Source organism: Myotis nattereri, assembly GCF_964212035.1.
Source record: "Myotis nattereri genome assembly, chromosome: 14".
Lineage (NCBI taxonomy): Eukaryota > Metazoa > Chordata > Mammalia > Chiroptera > Vespertilionidae > Myotis > Myotis nattereri.
This window is the reverse complement of record NC_138089.1, coordinates 16,461,673-16,481,763: the sequence shown is the minus strand read 5'-3', so window position 1 is coordinate 16,481,763 and position 20,091 is coordinate 16,461,673. Positions and strand designations below refer to the sequence as shown.

Below are 20,091 nucleotides of genomic sequence, written 5' to 3'. Positions count from 1 at the left end.
GGGTTTCCAAGACCCTTTAAAGGGCTCTTGAGGTAAAAACAATTTTCAGAACAATAGTAAGATATTACTTATCATTTCCACCCCATTCTCTCACAAGTATACAGTGGAATTTTCCAGAGGTGATATGATATATTATATCACAAGAGACTGGATATGGAGGCAGATATGAGAATGCACCTATCTTCTATTTAGCCAGATACTAAAGAGATTTAAAACAATGTAAAACAATGACACTCTTTGCCATTTTTTCTTTTGTTTTGGAAAACAAAGATATTTTATGCTATAGTTATTTAGAGTTACTTATGCTAGCATGTAATGGGGTTACTATTTCTAAATAATATCTTTTAAATTAGTTTTAATTTCTAATATGGTAACTACTGAAAAGATACAACCCACATAAACTAAAGCTCTTTGGAGCCTTTGATACATTTTAAGAGTATAAAAGGGTCCTGAGACCAAAATATGTGAGAACTGCTGTTGTAGAAGAAGGAAAGCATGAGCACACCCAGGAGTCACAACATTTTATATAAAATAAGCCCATGTTGTCAAAATACATGATAGGATAGTGGGGGTATTAATTCAATAGTATAGTGTCTAGGACATAGTAGGTGCGCTCAATACATAATTGTTAAATTAATAAATTATACAATGGTGATGATTTACACATTTAAGAGTGCTGTGATAACTGAGATAATGTATATGAGTTGGTGTATGTTACCAGTGTTCAAAATCATTCTTTACCCTCTTTTGTGTAGGAGGTTTATACATCCCTGTACCATTGACTATAGGCTTAGTCATATGACTTGCATTGGCCAATGGATGTAAGTAGAGTGACATATGTCACACATATCTGAGGAGAAACTTTAAATTTAATTGTGTGGTTCTGCTCAGACTCTTGCTCTTCTGCCCTTGCCTGAAGAACAGCATGTCCCTGATAGGGCATGTATGTTCGATCCAGGTTCTGGAATGAGATGACACAGAACCAACACATAGTCAACCTAGAGCTAAAGCAGAGCTACAGTTCACCTGCAGCTCTCAGGTAACGTGAGACAGAAATATATGAAATTGGTGTAAGCCGCCTTAGCAGCCCTGGCAAATACAGTATAGAAGGAGCCTAACATGTTATAGATGTTCAATAAACCTAACTATTCAATAAACTTAACTAGTCAGTTATTATTTAGCTAGAAAAGTACTGAAGAACTGTGGCTCAGTCCTTGAGTGACTACACAAAGCAGAGTCTACCCTGACTAAAGACAGTTTATACAGTACCATTGAGAAAACCTTAGGATTTCAGGTAAATTAAGTGTAAAAACTAGGATAAGAGTGGTATCAAAGTAAATCTGACTAAAATAAAAAATGTGGCTATTATGCACCCCTGAGTGCCACTAGAGGGGCTCAGACATATCTGTAAAGGTTCTGGGCAGGTGACAAGTCTCCATACTCAAAGAGCAGTGCAGTGGGTTATCAGTCCATCTGTCTGCCTTGCCTACACCCTCTTCTCCGGGAATCTGCCCCAGCTTACCTCTGAAACCAAAACCAAAGACAGAGCAATACTAAGCCAAGGACCAATCTTGATTACTCTTTCAAATTTTTTGAACTTGACGATACACACAATGAACCTAATCAGAGAGTGATGGGTACTGGAGGTCTAAGACCATAGAGGAATGTGGCAGCCATATTTGCTCACATGCACAATGACAAGCAATCAAAGAAAGCGGATCTATAGGATCAAATAGAATAATGGAGCAGACTTGCAAACAGAATGAGAGGAAGTAGATGCCAGAGACAGAAGCTGCTGTATCAACTTCTGCATTTGGGTTCCATAAGATCTCACATTCTTCCGATACTTATCTTTTTACTTAGCATAATTTAAACAGATTTCAGTCCCTAACAAACAAACAATACTTAAAAGTAGTAGTAGTTTTGTTTTACTTAACTAATCCTGAACCCCAAATTTTAACTTATTTCTGGGAATTATTAGAGGGCAGGGGTAGTCCTGGGGAATAGAAATCTGGATAATGGGAATATAATTAACTTTCTGCAACTGAAAGTCCAAAGCACTTACAGAAATAATTTCACTTTAAAAAGTGTCAGAAACCATGATTATAAAATCATACTGCATCTTGACCTTTTTTCAACTCAAACAGTAAAAGCAGCAAAAATATCAAGAAAAGGTGCTACAGGTCAGGTTTTTGCCCATAAGAACCTTTGTGTGCTGAAAAATGTCACATCCCTTTTCTGGGTCCTGGGTTTTTTCTATAAAAAACAGGGAACTGGATAAGATTTGTAGATTCCCTATTATAATAGAGGATTGAGTGACTAAAACATTTTAAAAGTTTATGCTAATACATCAATTTCTAAAATATAGTGAATCTGTACATTTATTACAAATCACTGTGTTTATGGCGTATCAATATCATATATGATTTTAATAACGCTAAGATATATTTTCTTTCCCAAGTTATAAATCAATGGCATTTAACCTTAAAAAAGAGAATGGTAATACCTGTGCATATGAAACAGAACGGCTGTTCTATTTACTACCAACAAATGCAACCAACTTCCGACTAGACTGAGAATTTCAGATCACTGACCTAGTTTCAAACAGTTTATTGTAATAGCTGTTAAAGTATGAAATAGAGGTAAAATGTAAGATCACTAATAAGCTCCAATAAAAGAGGGCAGAGTACTTGGTTTTAATTAAAGTTCTTTGGGAGTTCTAGTATGGGCTTATAATCAGTTTTCATCTAAGAGCTAAGGGTGGTGTTTCTTAGCTTCAGTCCAGTCTTGAAAACATTTCCTTGCATTTACCTTCATATCACCACTGTGAGAAATTATGGGGCTTTACTTCTCCTTACCTAAGTTCTGCCTTTCCTTGTTTCTGAAATAGATACCATCCTGCCATGAGGTGTGGCTAAGAGAAATGCACTTTATATACTCAGCAGGGCAAATAAAAGGTTAACTTAGGGCTCAGACACTAGTTTTCCAGTAACTAAGGATTGAGAAAAGAAAAGCTGGATACTTTCCTAATCCTGTTCACCTGCTCTTTGCTCATTCTTGTTTCTTGTCCTATCTTTTTCTAAACAAAGAACCACTCTGACAGTATGTCAACATATTTCAGTACAACACAAGTATTCTTGAGGATCCTCCATGCACACAGGATTCTTCTAAGTGCTGTGGGGATTACAATGATGAATAAGACATCCTTACCCTCAAAGTAATCATGTAGACAAGTATGGGAACACTGAAGAGACTCTTACAGCAACTAGAGGACATGGGGAGGATTTGTAAGGATATGCATTTGAGTTTGACCTTAGGGAATGATTAGATTTCAAAAGGTGGAAAAATGAGATTAGTTTGGATGAACACTAAAGCCAAAGGCATAAGAGCCTGCAGAGTTGAGCAACCAAGGTATCTATGGCAAGGGGTCGAAGTGGAATAAGAAATGGAGGGAGAGGTGTCAGATCACATCCAGCCTAAGGTGCCCAGTGAACTACAACTTTGTGGGACATTTGGATGAAGAAGCTTAGGTTGCAGCAAATCTGATGTGTGTTTTTTCCCATGGACCTCAGTAGCCTAAGACTAAAATCTAAAACTGATACTGATGATTTCAAAAGTGAAAAACAGGTATTAGAGTTCCTGGCAACAGAGAACTTAAATGCAGTTGAAGTCTGCAATGCTAGCTTTATTTCATTATGTATTACTACCCAGTTTTTAAAAGAAGGTTGAACCATATCAGAGAATTTCAGCGTTCTGAGGGAGCAATAATATCCTCTGTTGATATAAAACACATAAAGGTATATTCATCCTCAAATGCATATAAGATTGAAAAAAGGGAGGAGGGACTGTTCTGTTTAAAGTAACAGGAGTGACCCAGAACTGTATAAAAACCAATGGATTAGATAATCTTAAATGTTCTTTCCCGCTAGCTTCAAAACTTCATTTCTATGAATAGAAATTCTAAATGTGAATATCACCAAGTTACCAATTTTAAACCACCCATATCTTGACTTCTTCCTGCAAAAGAAGTACGCTATACCACCAACTGAAACTGACTTAAAGGAGTCTTAACAATGCAAGGAATTAGAAAAAAGGAAATGAACATTTACAGATCGTGTGCTCTGTGCCAACTGCTAGGTTAGGTCTCTGTAAATAACCTGAAGTCCAATTAACTCTGCTGCTGCCTAGTGTAACATCTGGGCAATGTCTTTTAGCAAATGGAATTTAGTAATTCAAAAGTCAATGACAGCCTCATCAGGATCCAAACGCACTGGCCTCTGAAGATCTCCTGGTCTAGTTAGGATAAAGAGATGGTTGTGGAGATACATAAATAATAGACCACCCTATATAATAAAAACCTAATATGCAAATCGACTGACCAGTGGAACGAGCGGTTGCTGTGATGTGCACTGACCACCAGGGGGCAGATGCTCAATGCAGGAGCTGCCCCCAGCCTGTAGGCCCCAGGCCAGCCAAGGTGGGTGCCAGTGGGGGCCCACCGATTGCCCCCCTGGTTGCCCCACAGATTGGCCCTGATCGCTGGCCAGGCCTAGGGATTGTACCCATGCATGAATTTCATGCACCAGGCCTCTAGTTATGTAATAAATGTCATAACAGACTTATGTATACATGCTACTATAGGATATATTTGTGATTTACTACATATATTTCGTTCCACCAAAGTCATTTATGTGTGTTCAAATAAAGGTTCTATAAAATTTGTACATCCAAGGAAGAAATTCCACAATTTATGACAAAAATTACAAAAATTAGGAATGTTAGAGATACCAGCCCTCCCTATAGGTAGCTTCTCCTTATATTTATTACTGGCCAACGTAATCAAAGCTAAATGACTGCACAAAGCTCCATGGTATATTGTAATTGCTAACTAGGAATTCTTCCTCAATATTAAATAGTTCTATAACATTCCATTAATGAAAATGTCCCAAATGATTATAAATTTTATAATGGGGACTATATGGGTCCCATAACATACATATTATAATCTATTTTTGTAGATGTTAAAAATTATTAATTTGTAAACTTAAAATAATTAACTGCCAGAATAAAAATAATGTACAGTGAGAGGAAAGAAGAACCAAACCAGAGGAAACATTTCTCCTGACAATAAAAAGTGAGCTAGATATCAATGGCATCAAAGAAACATATCCTCCCAACTCTGCCATAGCAAAGAAGGGAGAGCATTTGGAAGATCGGATCAGCTGTGAGGTATCTTCAGTCCCTGCTAGTGAAGAACATGGGCAATGGGAAACACAGAGGCCTGTTTTTTATGGTCTACACTAGAGGCCCGATGCACAAAATTTGTGCAGGAGTAGGCCTTCCTTCCCCCGGCTACGGACACTGGCTTCCCTCTGGCACCTGGGACCTGGGCTTTCCTCTGGCCACGGGCAGGCACCCGGGACCCAGGCTTCCCTTTGGCTGATAGCAGGCACCCGGGACCCGGGCTTCCCTCACAGCCCTAGCTTCGTCCAGAAGGTCATCTGGTCTAATTAGCACATTATGCATTTACTGTTATAGATCATTGGAAGTCTATCTGCTTTACCTATTTTGCTAGGTCCTATTTCTTCACAGATGAACATTCCTCTCTATCTGAGGTTTCAGCCTTATCTCCTGTAACTCCCTTCATACCAGGACTATGAGGCCAGTAATTCCTATAGTTGTCTTTTAAATAAATTGTTAGCATTCATACCCAAACAATGCACCTCCTTCCAGACAGAGACCCTGCAGGCTCCCAATGAAAGGCTGTTTTACCATCTCTCTTCAGGGATGAGTACCATGAATATTTCACAGGGAAAGAGACATGCTCCAATTGTCTTAAAATGTTTCAGAAGCACAATTTAAAAATCAAATATCCCTGCATTCCTATCTATATTTAGGGATGTAAAATTAATATTTACTGTACAGTTGCTACTTGGCATTATCCAATTTAATCCTCATAATGATTCAATAATAAATAGGTGTAAATACCATCCCTGTTACACGGAGGAACCTGTGACACACAGAGGGTTCATCAACTTGCCCAGGGTCTTCAAGCTAACACATGGCAGAGCCAATGACTCCTAGGATTATCATCCAACCCATCACGGGACCCTGACTTGATAATGTATAAGGCAATCGTTGAACTGCACAGTGACTAACAAATGTATGGCCTTTATTACAATTTTACAGAGTAAGAACACTTCCAAATATTTCTGTATGTGCAATTTTTTTTTGCTAACATTTTATTTTAGCTTTCAACATGTATCAAGGTTATCTAAAGAATTTTTTAAGCCGAAACCGGTTTGGCTCAGTGGATAGAGCGTCGGCCTGCGGACTGAAATGTCCCAGGTTCGATTCCGGTCAAGGGCATGTACTTGGGTTGCGGGCACATCCCCAGTGGGAGATGTGCAGGAGGCAGCGGATCGATGTTTCTCTCTCATTGATGTTTCTAACTCTCTATCTCTCTCCCTTCCTCTCTGTAAAAAATCAATAGAATATATTTAAAAAAAAAAGAATTTTTTAAAAATAATTTAGAAAATTAAAATAAATGAACTAAAAACAAGGAAGATTTCTCAAAGAACATTTATTCAATAAAGAATATTGCATCTGGTTTATAAAAGACCACATGTGTTATCTAACACTTCCACATAAAATCTATTTTAAGGCATGCAAATTTAATATATTATGAAAGTCAGTATGCAAAGCATATTAAAGTGCTTTTTACTAATGCATGTAACAAAATATACTGATTATGCAAAAACATTAATTGGATATAATTAAAATACTGAGATTTAAATACTGATGATTTTAAAAAGAAAAAATAGAAGTTGGAATTAGCCATGAAATGCATTCAAAATGCTAATGAAACTTGCAGTGTCGTTATCACTTTAGTATACAATATTTCTAGCTTAAAAAAGAGCAACCACTGGCCACTTTTGCTTAGTTCTATACACACAATTTAGAGATATATTCACTCAGTGGAAAATGATTTCATTGGATAATATAATACACTGCACTTAGATAACATTTTTTAAAAAATAAATAATTCAAGAGCTACATAGCAACCACTATTTTCTTCAAAGGAGGGCATCAAAATGAAAAAAAGATAAATTTTCAACAGGAAGAGCTATGCTTGGTTAAACGTACACAACCTCAAAAGCTTTCACCAATGTCATTCTGACCTAAAGATATCAAATTGAGGTGTTCTCTCAACTCTGCTGGCTAGCGTTAAAGTGGCTGAAGGAGACTGGTGACATGTGAAAAGAATGGGTCGGCAGCTGCGAGGCCATATTCACTTTACTTGGTTTAAAGTTTCAAAGGAGTCTACTGTCTCCAACATCACCAAAGAAGGAGCAGAATTCAATAGGATAGAAGAATCTGAAATTTCTATTAAATTTCTCTCCTGACTCCTTTGTCTAACTCACTAGTATCAATACAGAAACGGTGATGTAAGAGTAATTTTCATTAAATTGCCTTAATGCTAAAGCTTACTTTTGTAGGATAGCTATGTTTCAATTATCTATTTTATGGAAATGGGGAAAAAAGCTCTGAGGAATCCACATAAATATAAACCTCCTAAAATTTCTAAGGAAAAACCTAGTATCACCAATTTACTCTGGTAATTAAAACTAAAAAATAAAAATAAAAGGTCACATTACCATTTACTGAAGAGGCAACTGAGACAGAATTTAAGTGTCTGGTCCACAGGCATATAACTAGAGGACGGAGCAAAAGGATGAAACAAAAACTGAAATAAGCATCATAAATCCTAGATTGAATTCTAGGTTAAAATCATTACACTCTACTCAGATATACTTCAAATTCAAAATATTGCAATAAAGAGATCACAAAGAATCAGTTAAAATTTGTAAGGACTAGTGATCCTTTTAGGGGGTCTCTTTCTTTTTTTAAGAATTTCCTTTATCAGATTTCAAATGCAAGTTGTACTCCAAACAGCTAAGGATTCAACATGTGAACCATTTTGGTAAAAATATTCCTTAGGATCCACAGGGTAGGGATCCCAACCTCTCCAAATAAGATGATGCCCACCACTGGCTTTCATAGTGTGTTCATCCCATATGTCATAAAAGCACTGGTTGAGCTGAGTAAAAATGAGAAAAATAATGTCAATTCTCTTAGAGGCATTAACATTACAAATCTCATAATTCACCAAGATCAGGACAAAATAAGGATAGAAAAAAGGAATTAATGCAGATCAACAATATTCAGTAAAATGAATACAATCCCTGTCAAAAATTATAATAGACAAAAGTCCCTTAGTATGATTGGCAGTATCAAATTTAGCAAAATGGATTTCTATTTCAAGATGCGGTTGGTTCCCTTCCAAGAGCTCTGGTTCATGGAGCTTCTCCCGTGCACCAGATGTCTGCCTCCAGGCTCTGTAACACCTATCAACCCACACAGGGGAGCTGCTGGCTTCCCACTGCCATGATGCTGCAGTACGGAAGGGACCACAAAATGAAAGAATTCTTAAAAAGTTGTTGTTTATTGAATCATTTAACTTCAGGTCAAACAGTGAGACACAGGTATACTAAAATACTTTGGAAATAAAAATTGCAACTAATACTAAGAAATAAGCAAATTAAAACATAGGGTTTATTTGTATAAAGCAGGGAGGGGATTTTCTTTTGTATGCTGACACCAAGAGAGAGAAATATGAGAGAATTCTGTTACTGTATTGCTACAGATATTAAGTGTTAGTACAGTGCTCCCTTGCTCTACATGCAAAATGTAATGGTTATTAAGCTCTGAAAGCACCTTACCCACAGGTGCAAGATTCTGAATATTATATTTTTTAGATGTTAAAGAAAAAAAAAGATCTCAGTATGAACAAAAATAAAGAATCAACAGAGAAGTAAAGTTGGTTCTTAGCTTTCATTTAAAAAAGAAAGTGTAATATGAGTATTGCCACATCTGAGATGCAAAGTACTAAAACAAAAAAGATTTGGGTAAAATTCTTCCTTTAATTCTCAGGCACTTTTCTCTGAAAAGGGTAAAGACAGAAACAGGAACATCTCAGAATGAAAGACCTTTCCTTCCTGGAACTCTAATGATCCTATATAATAAAAGGCAAATGTGCAAATAGTCATGATGCCCTCACGCCGTAATGACCAATCAGCAGGAGGCTGCGTGCGCAGCAGGTGTGGGTAGGTGGGGCTGCATGCATGGTGAGGCTGGGGGACGTGAGGCTGTTATTGTTTATTTATTAATAAATTTACATAATATTTTCATATACATTTTACTAATTTTCTTTCATCTCTGACACTTCTATTATAGAGAAAGAACAAATAGCAATATTAAAATATTTCCTCTAATTAATTCCCTTTTAATGTGCACAAATTTCGCGCACCGGGCCACTAGTAATACTATATTGAGGAGCCCCTAAAAATGATGCAGAAGGCTTAGCACTTTCATCTTGTACCAAAACTCAAATAAATTATATCTACTAGATATGTACCTATGTATAGTTAGAAAAATAACAATATTTAAAAGTATGGCAGCATGGCATGGCAGTACAGAGCACAAGTTCTAGATTTAGACTACATTATCACTTTGTTGCCTTTTGGCTAAGTTAAAGTGTAGATTTAGACTACAAGCTTGAATTCTGGCTCTAAAAGCTAGTGAATAGGTCTATAATCTCTAGCAGATTCCTTAACCTTTCTGGACTTCAGTTTCCTCAATGGTAAAACAGAGGCAATAATTAACATTACCGCTTGTTTTAAAGATTAATTGAAATAAACAATTAAAGTACTTAGAGCAAAGGCCAGTATCTAGTAAGTGCTTAACAAATATTAGCCATTATATTTTATATAAATTTTCTCATTGAATTCTTATGACACTTCTTTGAGGTAGTTATTATTACTCTCATCCCATGGTGAAGGTGAGTTAAATAATTTGCCCCAAGTCCTACAGAGATAAAGAAGGATTTGACAATGGATCTGTCTAGTTTCAAGCCTATGCGCTTACTTCTACCTAATACCACACATGTTCCCCATAGGTCTTGCTCTTATGTCATCATAACATTTATCAAGATGTATTTAAATAGGCTTTCAACTGATCTTTCACCCTAAGAGTAAACTATATTGGGTCCTGTTTATCCATTTCTGTCCAATAGTCCCCTCCAGCCCACTCATCCAGATTTGAGAGCTTCTGGGCGAGGCACCGTTAGTTGCTGAAATATCATGATGGGTAGACAGACAGGGTCCCAGTCCTCATGGAACTCAAAGTCTACTAAAAAAGACAGATAATCAGGTAAAAATATAATTACATACTGGTATTGTAATAAAGGAAAAGAGCAGGCTGTTTGAAAAGAGCATAAGAGATGGCACTCATTTAGTTAAGGGAAATTAAGTAAGATCTCTGTGAAGAAGGGACACAAGCTGTGATGAGAAGGCTGAGTAGGAGTAGGAAAGGCAAATATATGGGGATTTTTTTAAAAAAAAATCATCATTGGAGAACATGCTTACAGAAAGGAAGGGGGAGAAAGAGTGTGAGAAACATTGATCACATGTGTCCTGAACGGAGACGATCCCAAAACCCAGGTCCGTGCCCTGACAATGCTCCAACCGAGCCACTCCAGCTGGGCAAAGAAATGGGGATTTAAACCACTTGTGCATAGGACCTAAGAAGAGACCTCACTGGAAGGGTTTGAGGAAGGGAAAGACAGTATGGCTGGAAAGGAGCCAGCATGGCTGCAAATGGTGACTGCAGGGCAGAGTGGTAGGAGATGAGAAGGGAGAGGTGAGCTACCAGAGCACATAGGAGTATCATGGGTTTGGGAGTTTATTTGCAGTACAATGGGAATTACAGTTGCTTTTGTGATTACAGAAGGATCACTCTAGCTGCAGTGTGGAGACTAGATTAGAAAAGGACAAGAGAAGAATCTGGGAAACTCACTGGGATCCTCTAATAGTAGATCAAGGGAAATGTGATGGTGGTTAAGGACCAGAGGGTGGCAGTAAGGGGGGGGGGGGGCGGGCGTGGAATATACAGATTCAAAGTAGATTGGCTCCCCCATGTCTAACACACTGCCTGACAATGACAGGAACTCAATCATTTGTTGCCTGACTGATTCCTCAAGCAGAGCTGTTGCTGGTTCTGAGGCATCTGCTAACCCACAGACGCATGACCTCACCCTGAGCAGTTTAGCCATCCAGCGCACATGAGACCCACAGGAAGATGTTGGAGAAATTATTATTAAGTTAATAAGCCAGCTGGCAAGACTCCACTTATGAAAACCTCTTGATGTGTGAATGGTTCTTTGTAAAACAAAATGCCTCTCCCACTCTGGCAATGGAAAATTAGAAGCCAGCTATCTTTTGCTGTGTGACTTTTTAAGCTGTGGGAGAAATGTATTATTTAAAATAGCCTGGGGGTATGCTGCCAGAAATATAGTGAAACACTAAAGGTGCTGAAAATAAGTCCTTTCATTTAAGAGGGAAAAAAGCTATAGTTAGAGAAACTATACTCATTCTACTTCCTTACTTGTAAAAACATGATCTCTGTCATTACTTTCTAAAACAGCAAAATATTTTTATTACCTATTAGTAACAAATGCAAATGAAAAGTTAATTTATAATCTGATAAATTCACAATGTCAGAACAGAGAGTGTCTTCCCTATGTTATTTAATAATTTTGACCTTGTATCAGGTCAAAAGGTATTTCTCTTGCTAAAACTGTAAAACTAAAACCATTTGGAAAGTCAAAACGTTCATGTGGATATGAGAACAAGAGAATCTATGATTACAGTCAACTGCATTCAAAATGTAATCCTTAATCCCAACACCTCTGAAAATGTTTTCCCATCCTTATACAGGCCAGCAGCATTAATAGCAGGGTAACAAAGGAGTAGTCAGGCTTACTTACAGCTGCTCTCTTGCTAGGACTAAGATAAACCTAAGATACTTATCAATTTCTTAGAAATTAAAACTTTATTATTATTAAATTACTTAAAACAATATATTACTTAGACTAGAGTGGTAAATTCAAGTGCTTGGGGACACAAATAAAGCTTAATTTGTTATTTAAAAAAAGAATGCCCATCAGCAAAAAGTTCAATCAAGTGTCTTGCATACCTTTTATCAAAAGGCCACCTACCCACCAGTGCCCACACCACTGCTTCTGAAGAATCTCAAAGTATAAGTGGTAGAAATCAGGATATGAGGGGCTGAACGGGATTGCCAAGCAAGGAACTTAAAAATAGTCAGCGTGGGATGTGGCTCACTGGTTGAGTATGGACCTATGAACCAGGAGGTCTCGGTTTCATTCCCAGTCAGGGCACATGTCCGAGTTGCAGGCTCGATCCCCATTGTGGGGTGTGCAGGAGGCAGCTATCAATGATTCTCTCTCATCATTGATGTTTCTGTTATGCCCAGATTTCAAGATCCCCAAAGGACATCACCAGGGAGCACTGAGTCCGATGCAAAAGCACAGAGTCTTTATTCAAGCCCGGGGCTTGGTCCCTCTGCCCCCCCTACCGATGTTTCGATAGGGTGCGAGAGAGCCCGGAGTTCCAAGAGAACAAAGAATTTACAGGGCTTGGGGTCAGGGGGTGGGGGCACACTCTGACCACTGATTTGGCCAATTCCGGTTGGTTGGGTGAGGGCCGGGGGCTAATGACGCAAAGGCAGGGTGCAGCTAGGGTCTGGTTACACAAGGACAAGGGGGTGGCTAGCATACTTTTGGCCTTGGGCTAGTTTCCCCCGCTTTCCCATTGGCCGAGATAAGGGCAGGCTGAGTAACTGATACATTCTGCGGCTTTTTCTTGGAAGAAGGGTTAGGGACACAGCTATCAGTCCTGTTCTGTCCTTTCAGTTTCTATCTCTCTGTCCCTCTCCCTTCCTCTCTGAAATCAATAAAAATATATTAAAAATATATATTTATAATTTTCTTTCTTCCATTTGGTAGGAAGCCATTTCCCCTACACTAAAAATAAAGCTTTCTATGGTACTCTCTGTACAAGTAGTATGCCGTTAGAGTCTTAAAAATGTTCTTTCTACAGAACCAGAAAAGGATTCTTAAGAGCAACAAATAATGTTTTGGTCCTATCACTGTAAGAACTATTTTAAAGAATCTTAGTAACCAAGGCAAACGATAATAGAAAACCTTAGACATTCACTGAGGTTTAAAGTTGAACAAAACAAAGGTACAAATTGTTCCATCTATCCTTTACCAAAACAAGATTGTATATTACTAGTTAAAATTCATATTTTAGCAACACCTTCAAAAATTGTTAATATTCTAATTCACATAAAGAGAAAAGAATAACCTCAAATTTATGTTATTTGCATTTTATTAAGGAAGCTCTTCCTTTCTCTTAGTTTGTACTAGTGTTTCCAGTACAAAATTACCTTCATTATTAGGAAAAGCCACTTATTCCAGCAGGGAAAATAAAAGTCTAAGCTTAGACCTTGGACAGCTATTAATTACAAAAGAAAAAATTTAGAAAATAGCATACTTTAAATGCAATGCTATAATGAAAATATATAAATGTAAAGGAAGTAGCAAAAGTAGATTTATAGCTGTGAGTACATGAAACACAGTTTATTCTTGTAGTATTATTTATTAATTATTGTATTATTTTCCATATGAACTGTAAACCTATTTTGCCCCACCCTGTATTAATTAAATCTTAAATAATATTCAAATTCTATATGAGTGTACAAATCAAATATCTTCATTCTTGAATTATCTCAGACAACAGATTGCACAACTGAGTAATAGTTGTATATTCTCATTTTTGCTAAATAATCTGATTATAGAAAGGTCATTTGAAATGAATACATTCCAAACCATCTATATATCAGAAAGGACCAACATTTCTAACTGAGCAACATTAAAACAAGGTATTTCAGTCAAATTTAAACCAAACATAGTTTTAAAAAGCAGAAAGCATAAAACATAACATTGCTGACCCCCATTTGAACCAAAATTTCAAAATTTTGGATTATTTATTTCTTCAAGTTATAGGTTGTTTATTATAAAATTCATAATCCTTTGATATTTTTTTAAAACAGATTAAATTTGCTTCCTTCCCTCAGGGAAATGCTAGACTACAGTGATATCTAAGAAATATGATTAAATTAGTTTAATTACTTTATGTCAACTTGATAAGTCACTGTTCTTTAATGCAAAAACTGCCACTTGTAATTAATGACTTCGTATTGCTTTAATTGATCAAATGTCTCAAACATATAAAACATTGAAAGAAGTTCTGTATATCTTACAGCAATTCAGTGGAGAAGTCTTGTCCCAGGGGTATGTAAATCTGAAGTACAAGAAACCTCTGGATCAGTCCAACTAGAATGAGAGGGGGAAAAGATACATTCACATGTCCAAACCATTTATATGTGCATATAAACAAACACAATCGAAGGCCACCAACAAGCTTAAGCTTTTAGTATTTCAGTAATATAAAGAACTGCAATAGCACTGCCCATGCGTTACAGCATCATTATTAAAGCAAAACATTGATGAAAATCAAATCAAACTCTAACAACAAATGTTGTCTTTTAAAGTCCCATCTGTAGGCTTGGTAAAATTTTTATGAAAATTTAAAAAATAATTTTTTCTTTACTATTTTTAATAGTTTAGGAGAGAATGTACACATAGAACTGAATTCAATAGAGACATATAAAACTGAACTATAGATTCCTATCAAGGCAGCCATAAAAGCTTGGAGCAATTATTTTTATTCACTGACAGTTTTAAGTGTACTAAACAACCTAATAAAAAAAAAATAGACCAAGAAAAGCAATTCTCACTGAAGGTTTATATGGTTTTAAACGTAGTGACCACATTGAGATGGATGGAGAAACATATTTTCATTTATAATACCTTTTGTTAATTTAACACACTTTTAATTAATCTAATGCTGATAACTCTTATTCCCCACCACCGGCTTCATCTTTATTAAAAAAATATTTGGAGAAATACCAATCCCTTGGCACTTTTGATAGGTGAAGTCTATAACTGCTTCAAAATCGATTAATTTCATATTACCTCTTCAGATTCAGTCACTTAATTCCTTCCCTCTTAGGCTTTGAACTTCTGCTTAATCTCTCAATTATGATACGTTTAATGGATGTTTTAGTATCACTACTTTTCAAAACATAACTTTTAGGAACTTTTTTCCTGATGTGGGACTTTGGGAAAAATATGGAAATGTTTTGATTTATCTGACCTTTCTTACAAATCTCACAGTACAGGCTAATGCATGGATAAAAGAAGGCAATTGGTCTAAAATGCATGTTGTTTTCTATTTATTCTAACTTAGTAGGCTTAACAAATTTAAGTATTTTAAAGTACTAATACATGTTTATATAGTCTATATAAAGACCTTCTGGGTTATAATTCTAGATAAACTGTTGAACAACATTTCTGAACAACCTGAAATTTAGTTTCTAAAAACTAAATATGCCCACTATTTTCAAATCAAACAAACAGGATAACTTTTGCTTAAAACACTAAGTGGCCAGGTGACTCAGTTGGTTAGAGCATTGTCCTGTATACCAAAAGGTTGAGGGTTCGATTCCCAGGCAGGGCCCATCCAGGAGGCAACTGATCAATGCTTCTCTCTCACATTGATCTTTCTCTCCCCTTCCTCTCTCTCTAAAAATCAATAAAAACATATCCTCAGGTGAGGATTAAAACAAACAAACAAACAACAAAAACCCAAAGCTTATAAACTGACCAGAGACCTATTTGTAGAGTAAGCAATATAATAAAAATAGGGGCCCTAACCGGTTTGGCTCAGTGGATGGGTCCCAGGTTCAATTCGGTCAAGGGCATGTACCTTGGTTGAGGGCACATCCCCCCAGGAGGGGGCATGCAGGAGTTGGCTGATCGATGTTTCTCTCTCATCGATGTTTCCAACTGTCTATCCCTCTCCCTTCCTCTCTGTAAAAAAATCAATAAAATATATTAAAAATAGGGAATTACAGGTTCTGACCTTAGAAAATTCATCAGGAACCAGATTCTACCATATTTATGGGAAAAGCCAGTAAGGCAACTAGGGTCCTGGACTACAAAACCAAAATAAGATACCAAAATGAGGTCAACTTATTGTTAATCAACAACTCATTAATTAACAACTCATTGTTAATCAATCTCTCTCTTGCATCTTCCACTGATTGGCCCTTGGGTGTTTTTCCACTGCACAACGTCTCTGTAAATAGAGCTGAGGGAGCACCAGGATAAATGAAATGCAGTCTTTACAAAAGGTCCCTAATATATGTCACAAATCTCACTGAATCAGCACTGTTCTTTTCAAACACAAAGAGCTACACATACAGGGCATTTTTGTATGAACATTTTTAGATATGAAAGACACTTGCCCTCAAAAAAGGAAACCTTTATAATGCAACTTTCTCACATACAGAGAAGCCCTAGTTTCCAAAAGTCTCCACTTCTAAGATTAAAAGAAGTATGACAATACTATATGGTGATGATCTAACAAAGAAAAAAGTACTTTAATAACGTTTGACATACACTGATCCCGTGTGTTAGAATAGCTATATAAATTCTATAGTAATATTTTTTTCTAGTAGCCTAGTAAATTCAAATGGACTCTTCATGTCTACATTATATTTAAAATTACTCTAAGTAATGCTGAATGTGGAACTGCTTAGTCAAAAAATGCCCATTATGCACATAAAATTCATAAAAATGTAGTCTTTTTATTGAAATATGCAGGTTTCTACAGTTTTATAATCTATTCTTGCCTGAGACAAACTACCTCTATTTTTAAGGGGTCAGGTCCTTTTTTCTTTTGAATATTTTAGAAACAAATTTAACTGGTAAAATACCATTAGATGTTTAAACACTGGTGTTCCAGTTGTTTCCTTATAGAAAATGACAGCTGTACACCTCATATACAAGGAGTTGGGACTAGTCATCCTTTAGGAGTGACCTGGTAAGTCATGCTGAAACTATTTACTGGTTCCAATCACAGCCCTGGCATAAACAGCACTGACCTGTACCTCTCCACTTCAATACAGACGACAGGAAACAGTTATGCCTTCATTATGGGTTATTCCACATCCCTTGGGCAAATGAGAAAACCTGTCTGGGCCCTTTTACTTTTCATGTGTAAAACTGGATCAATAATTTAGAGTTATAAATTATAGGCTTATTTGTATGGATTAAATTAGATCTATTCAATAAAGATTTATTGAACGTCTACTATGTATAAGACAGTGCTGAAGTTTTTGTAGTGAGTAAGATAGACAAGGTCTCTGACCCCTTAGAATTTATTGTCTAGTTCCATGAAGGAGAAGGTCAGGATGCTGTGAAAGCATATAATCATGGGTCCTTAGAGGGAAAGGGACGATGAATGAAGATTTTCTTAAAGAAATGACATTGGAATTCAGCTAGGAACACATTTTACAGGGAAAGGGAATATTCTATCATGTGATGAAAAAGGTGAATTTAAAGGCCTAACAGTCAGATGGGAAAGTCAGTAGGTGAAAAGCAGCAGGAGATAAGGCTGGCAAATAGCTAGGAACTCAATCATTTAGGGCAGCCGTGGGCAAACCATGGCCCGCGGGCCGAATCGTTTGAAATGAATGAAACTAAAAAAAAAAAAAAAGACCGTACCCTTTTATGTAATGATGTTTACTTTGAATTTATATTAGTTCACACAAACACTCCATCCATGCTTTTGTTCTGGCCCTCCAGTCCAGTTTAAGAACCCATTGTGGCCCTCGAGTCAAAAAGTTGCCCACCCCTGATTTTAGGGCCTTGAAGGCCATGTGAAGGTTATAGGTCAGTGATGGCGAACCTTTTGAGCTCCACGTGTCAGCATTTTGAAAAACCCTAACTTAACTCTGGTGCCGTGTCACATATAAAAATTTTTTGATATTTGCAACCATAGTAAAACAAAGACTTATATTTGTGATATTTATTTTATATATTTAAATGCCATTTAACAAAGAAAAATCAACCAAAAAAAAAATGAGTTCGTGTGTCACCTCTGACACGCATGTCATAGGTTTGCCATCACTGGTATAGTCATCCTAAAATCAATGGGAAGCCACTCATATATTCACTAATTTATTCAACGAAGTTACTGGATGTCTACTATGGTGCCAGGCACTGTTTTAGGCAAACAAAATAGACTAAATTTCTGTGCTGGTGGCAGTAACTTTCTGGTAATGGTGAGAAAAATAAACAAGTAAATAAATAAGTAAGTAAATAAATAGCGTGTTAAATGGTAGTAAGAACTATTGGAAGAAGCAGAGCATGCTAAAAACGATCAAAAGTGCGGGAAGGATCTAAAGCACAGGTCAGGGTTAAGGCCTGAAGAAGGGGAGTCTGGGAAAATGAAGCTCTAGGCAGAGGGTACAGCTTGAACACAGGTGCTAGGGTGATAAGGTACCAGGCTATGTTTGAAAACAGCAAGGAGACCTGTATAGTTGCGGCAGAGGGAACTAGGGAAAGAATTATATGAGACAGGGTTAGGGAGTTAAGAGGGCACCAATCCTGCAGGGTCCTATAGATCTTTGGTTTTTACTCTGAGAGAGATGGAACATTTTCAGCAGGGGAGTGCCTTACATTGACAAGTATCGTGATAGCCACTAAATTGACAACAAAAGGCAAGTCAGAAACAGGGAGGCCAATTAGAAGTCTACTGCAGTATTCCAAGCATGAGATAATGGTGGCTTGGGCCAGGGTGGTAGCATTAGGGCAGTGGTTCTCAAACTTCTGGCCCTTTAAATACAGTTCCTCATGTTGTGACCCAACCATAAAATTATTTTCGTTGCTACTTCATAACTGTAATGTTGCTACTGTTATGAATCGTAATGTAAATATCTGATATGCAGGATGGTCTTAGGTGACCCCTGTGAAGGGGTCGTTCGACTGCCAAAGGGGTCGCGACCCACAGGTTGAGAACCGCTGCATTAGAGGGTGGCAAGAAGCAGAGAATGACTCTAACTTAAACACAGAACCAATAAGATCTTCCTAATGGACTGAATGAAGAGAAAAAAAAATCAGGTTAATTTAAGAGTTTTTGTTTGAACAATTGAAAAGACAAGTTACCTAACGACTGAGATGGGGTTGTGTGCTAGAGGAGGAGGAGGAATATCTAGGGCAAAGCCTGTCCAAGTGGAAATGTCAAGTAAGCAGCTGAAAACACAAGTTGGAAGTTTGAGAGAGAAGTCTGAGCTGGAAATACAAGCTGGAATAAGACAGACATGGTATAAACTAGGGAGTAAATGTAAATAGAGGGTCAGGGACGAGGTCCAGGCGCACTGCAACATAAAGTTGGGTTAGGGAGAAGAGGAAGAACCATGAAAGGAAACTAAGAGGGAAGAACAGAGAATCAGGAAGGAAACTAGCAGTGGGCATCCTGGAAGATGAATGAAGAAAACATATCAAGGAGGAGGGTGTCAACCTGGTCAAACGCTGCTGAGATGATAAGCAAAATGAGGGCTGGAATTGGCCAACGGAATCAGGAGTACAGCGATCACTAGTGACTCTGACAAGAGCACTATCAGTACAGTGGTAAAGTCAGTGCCATTGAAACGTTTTAAACAGAAGAATTCATAATGAGATTTATTTTAAAAAGAACATCGAAGTGGGGGCCGGGGGAGGTTTGGGGAGCACCTCATAAAGATGACTTCACCCTCCAGAGCAGCTGGAACTTGGATTAACACAGGGCTTCAGAGATGCTGGTCCCCAGACATGCAAATGGGCTCAGACACCACAAGCAGAGAAAAAATTGTTTCAAAGCTGAGCCTCACACAGAAAGTCCCAGTCCCATAGGGGCATCCTATATAATAAAATCCAAATATGCAAAGAGACAGAATGGTGGAACAACTGGTGAAATGACCAGTCGTTATGATGCGCACTGACCACCAATGGGCAGATGCTCAATGCAGGAGCTGCCCCCAGCCTGCAGGCCTCAGGCCAGCCAAGGCAGGTGCCAGGGGGGCCCCCCAATCACCCTACCGGTCGTCCTGTAGAGGGAGATGACCAGAGGGAGGAGCTCGGTGGTAGTGGCGGGGAGTGGGGTTGGTGAGTGGGCGGCACCAGGCCAGCCAAGGCGGGTGCCAGTGGGGGGGGGGGGG

At 37.6% G+C, this 20,091-nt stretch overlaps 1 protein-coding gene across 1 annotated transcript in view; it reads right to left on the bottom strand.

Annotated features, from left to right (window-relative positions):
- LOC308529434 (protein CFAP20DC-like) overlaps window positions 1-20,091 on the bottom strand; it is a gene marked incomplete at both ends in the record, with an annotated part of 96,384 nt that overhangs the window by 63,414 nt on the left and 12,879 nt on the right. The window contains one exon of the mRNA XM_081105539.1: window positions 14,248-14,320. Coding sequence (XP_080961665.1) covers window positions 14,248-14,320 — 73 coding nt within the window. The remainder of the gene's footprint in view (window positions 1-14,247; window positions 14,321-20,091) is intronic.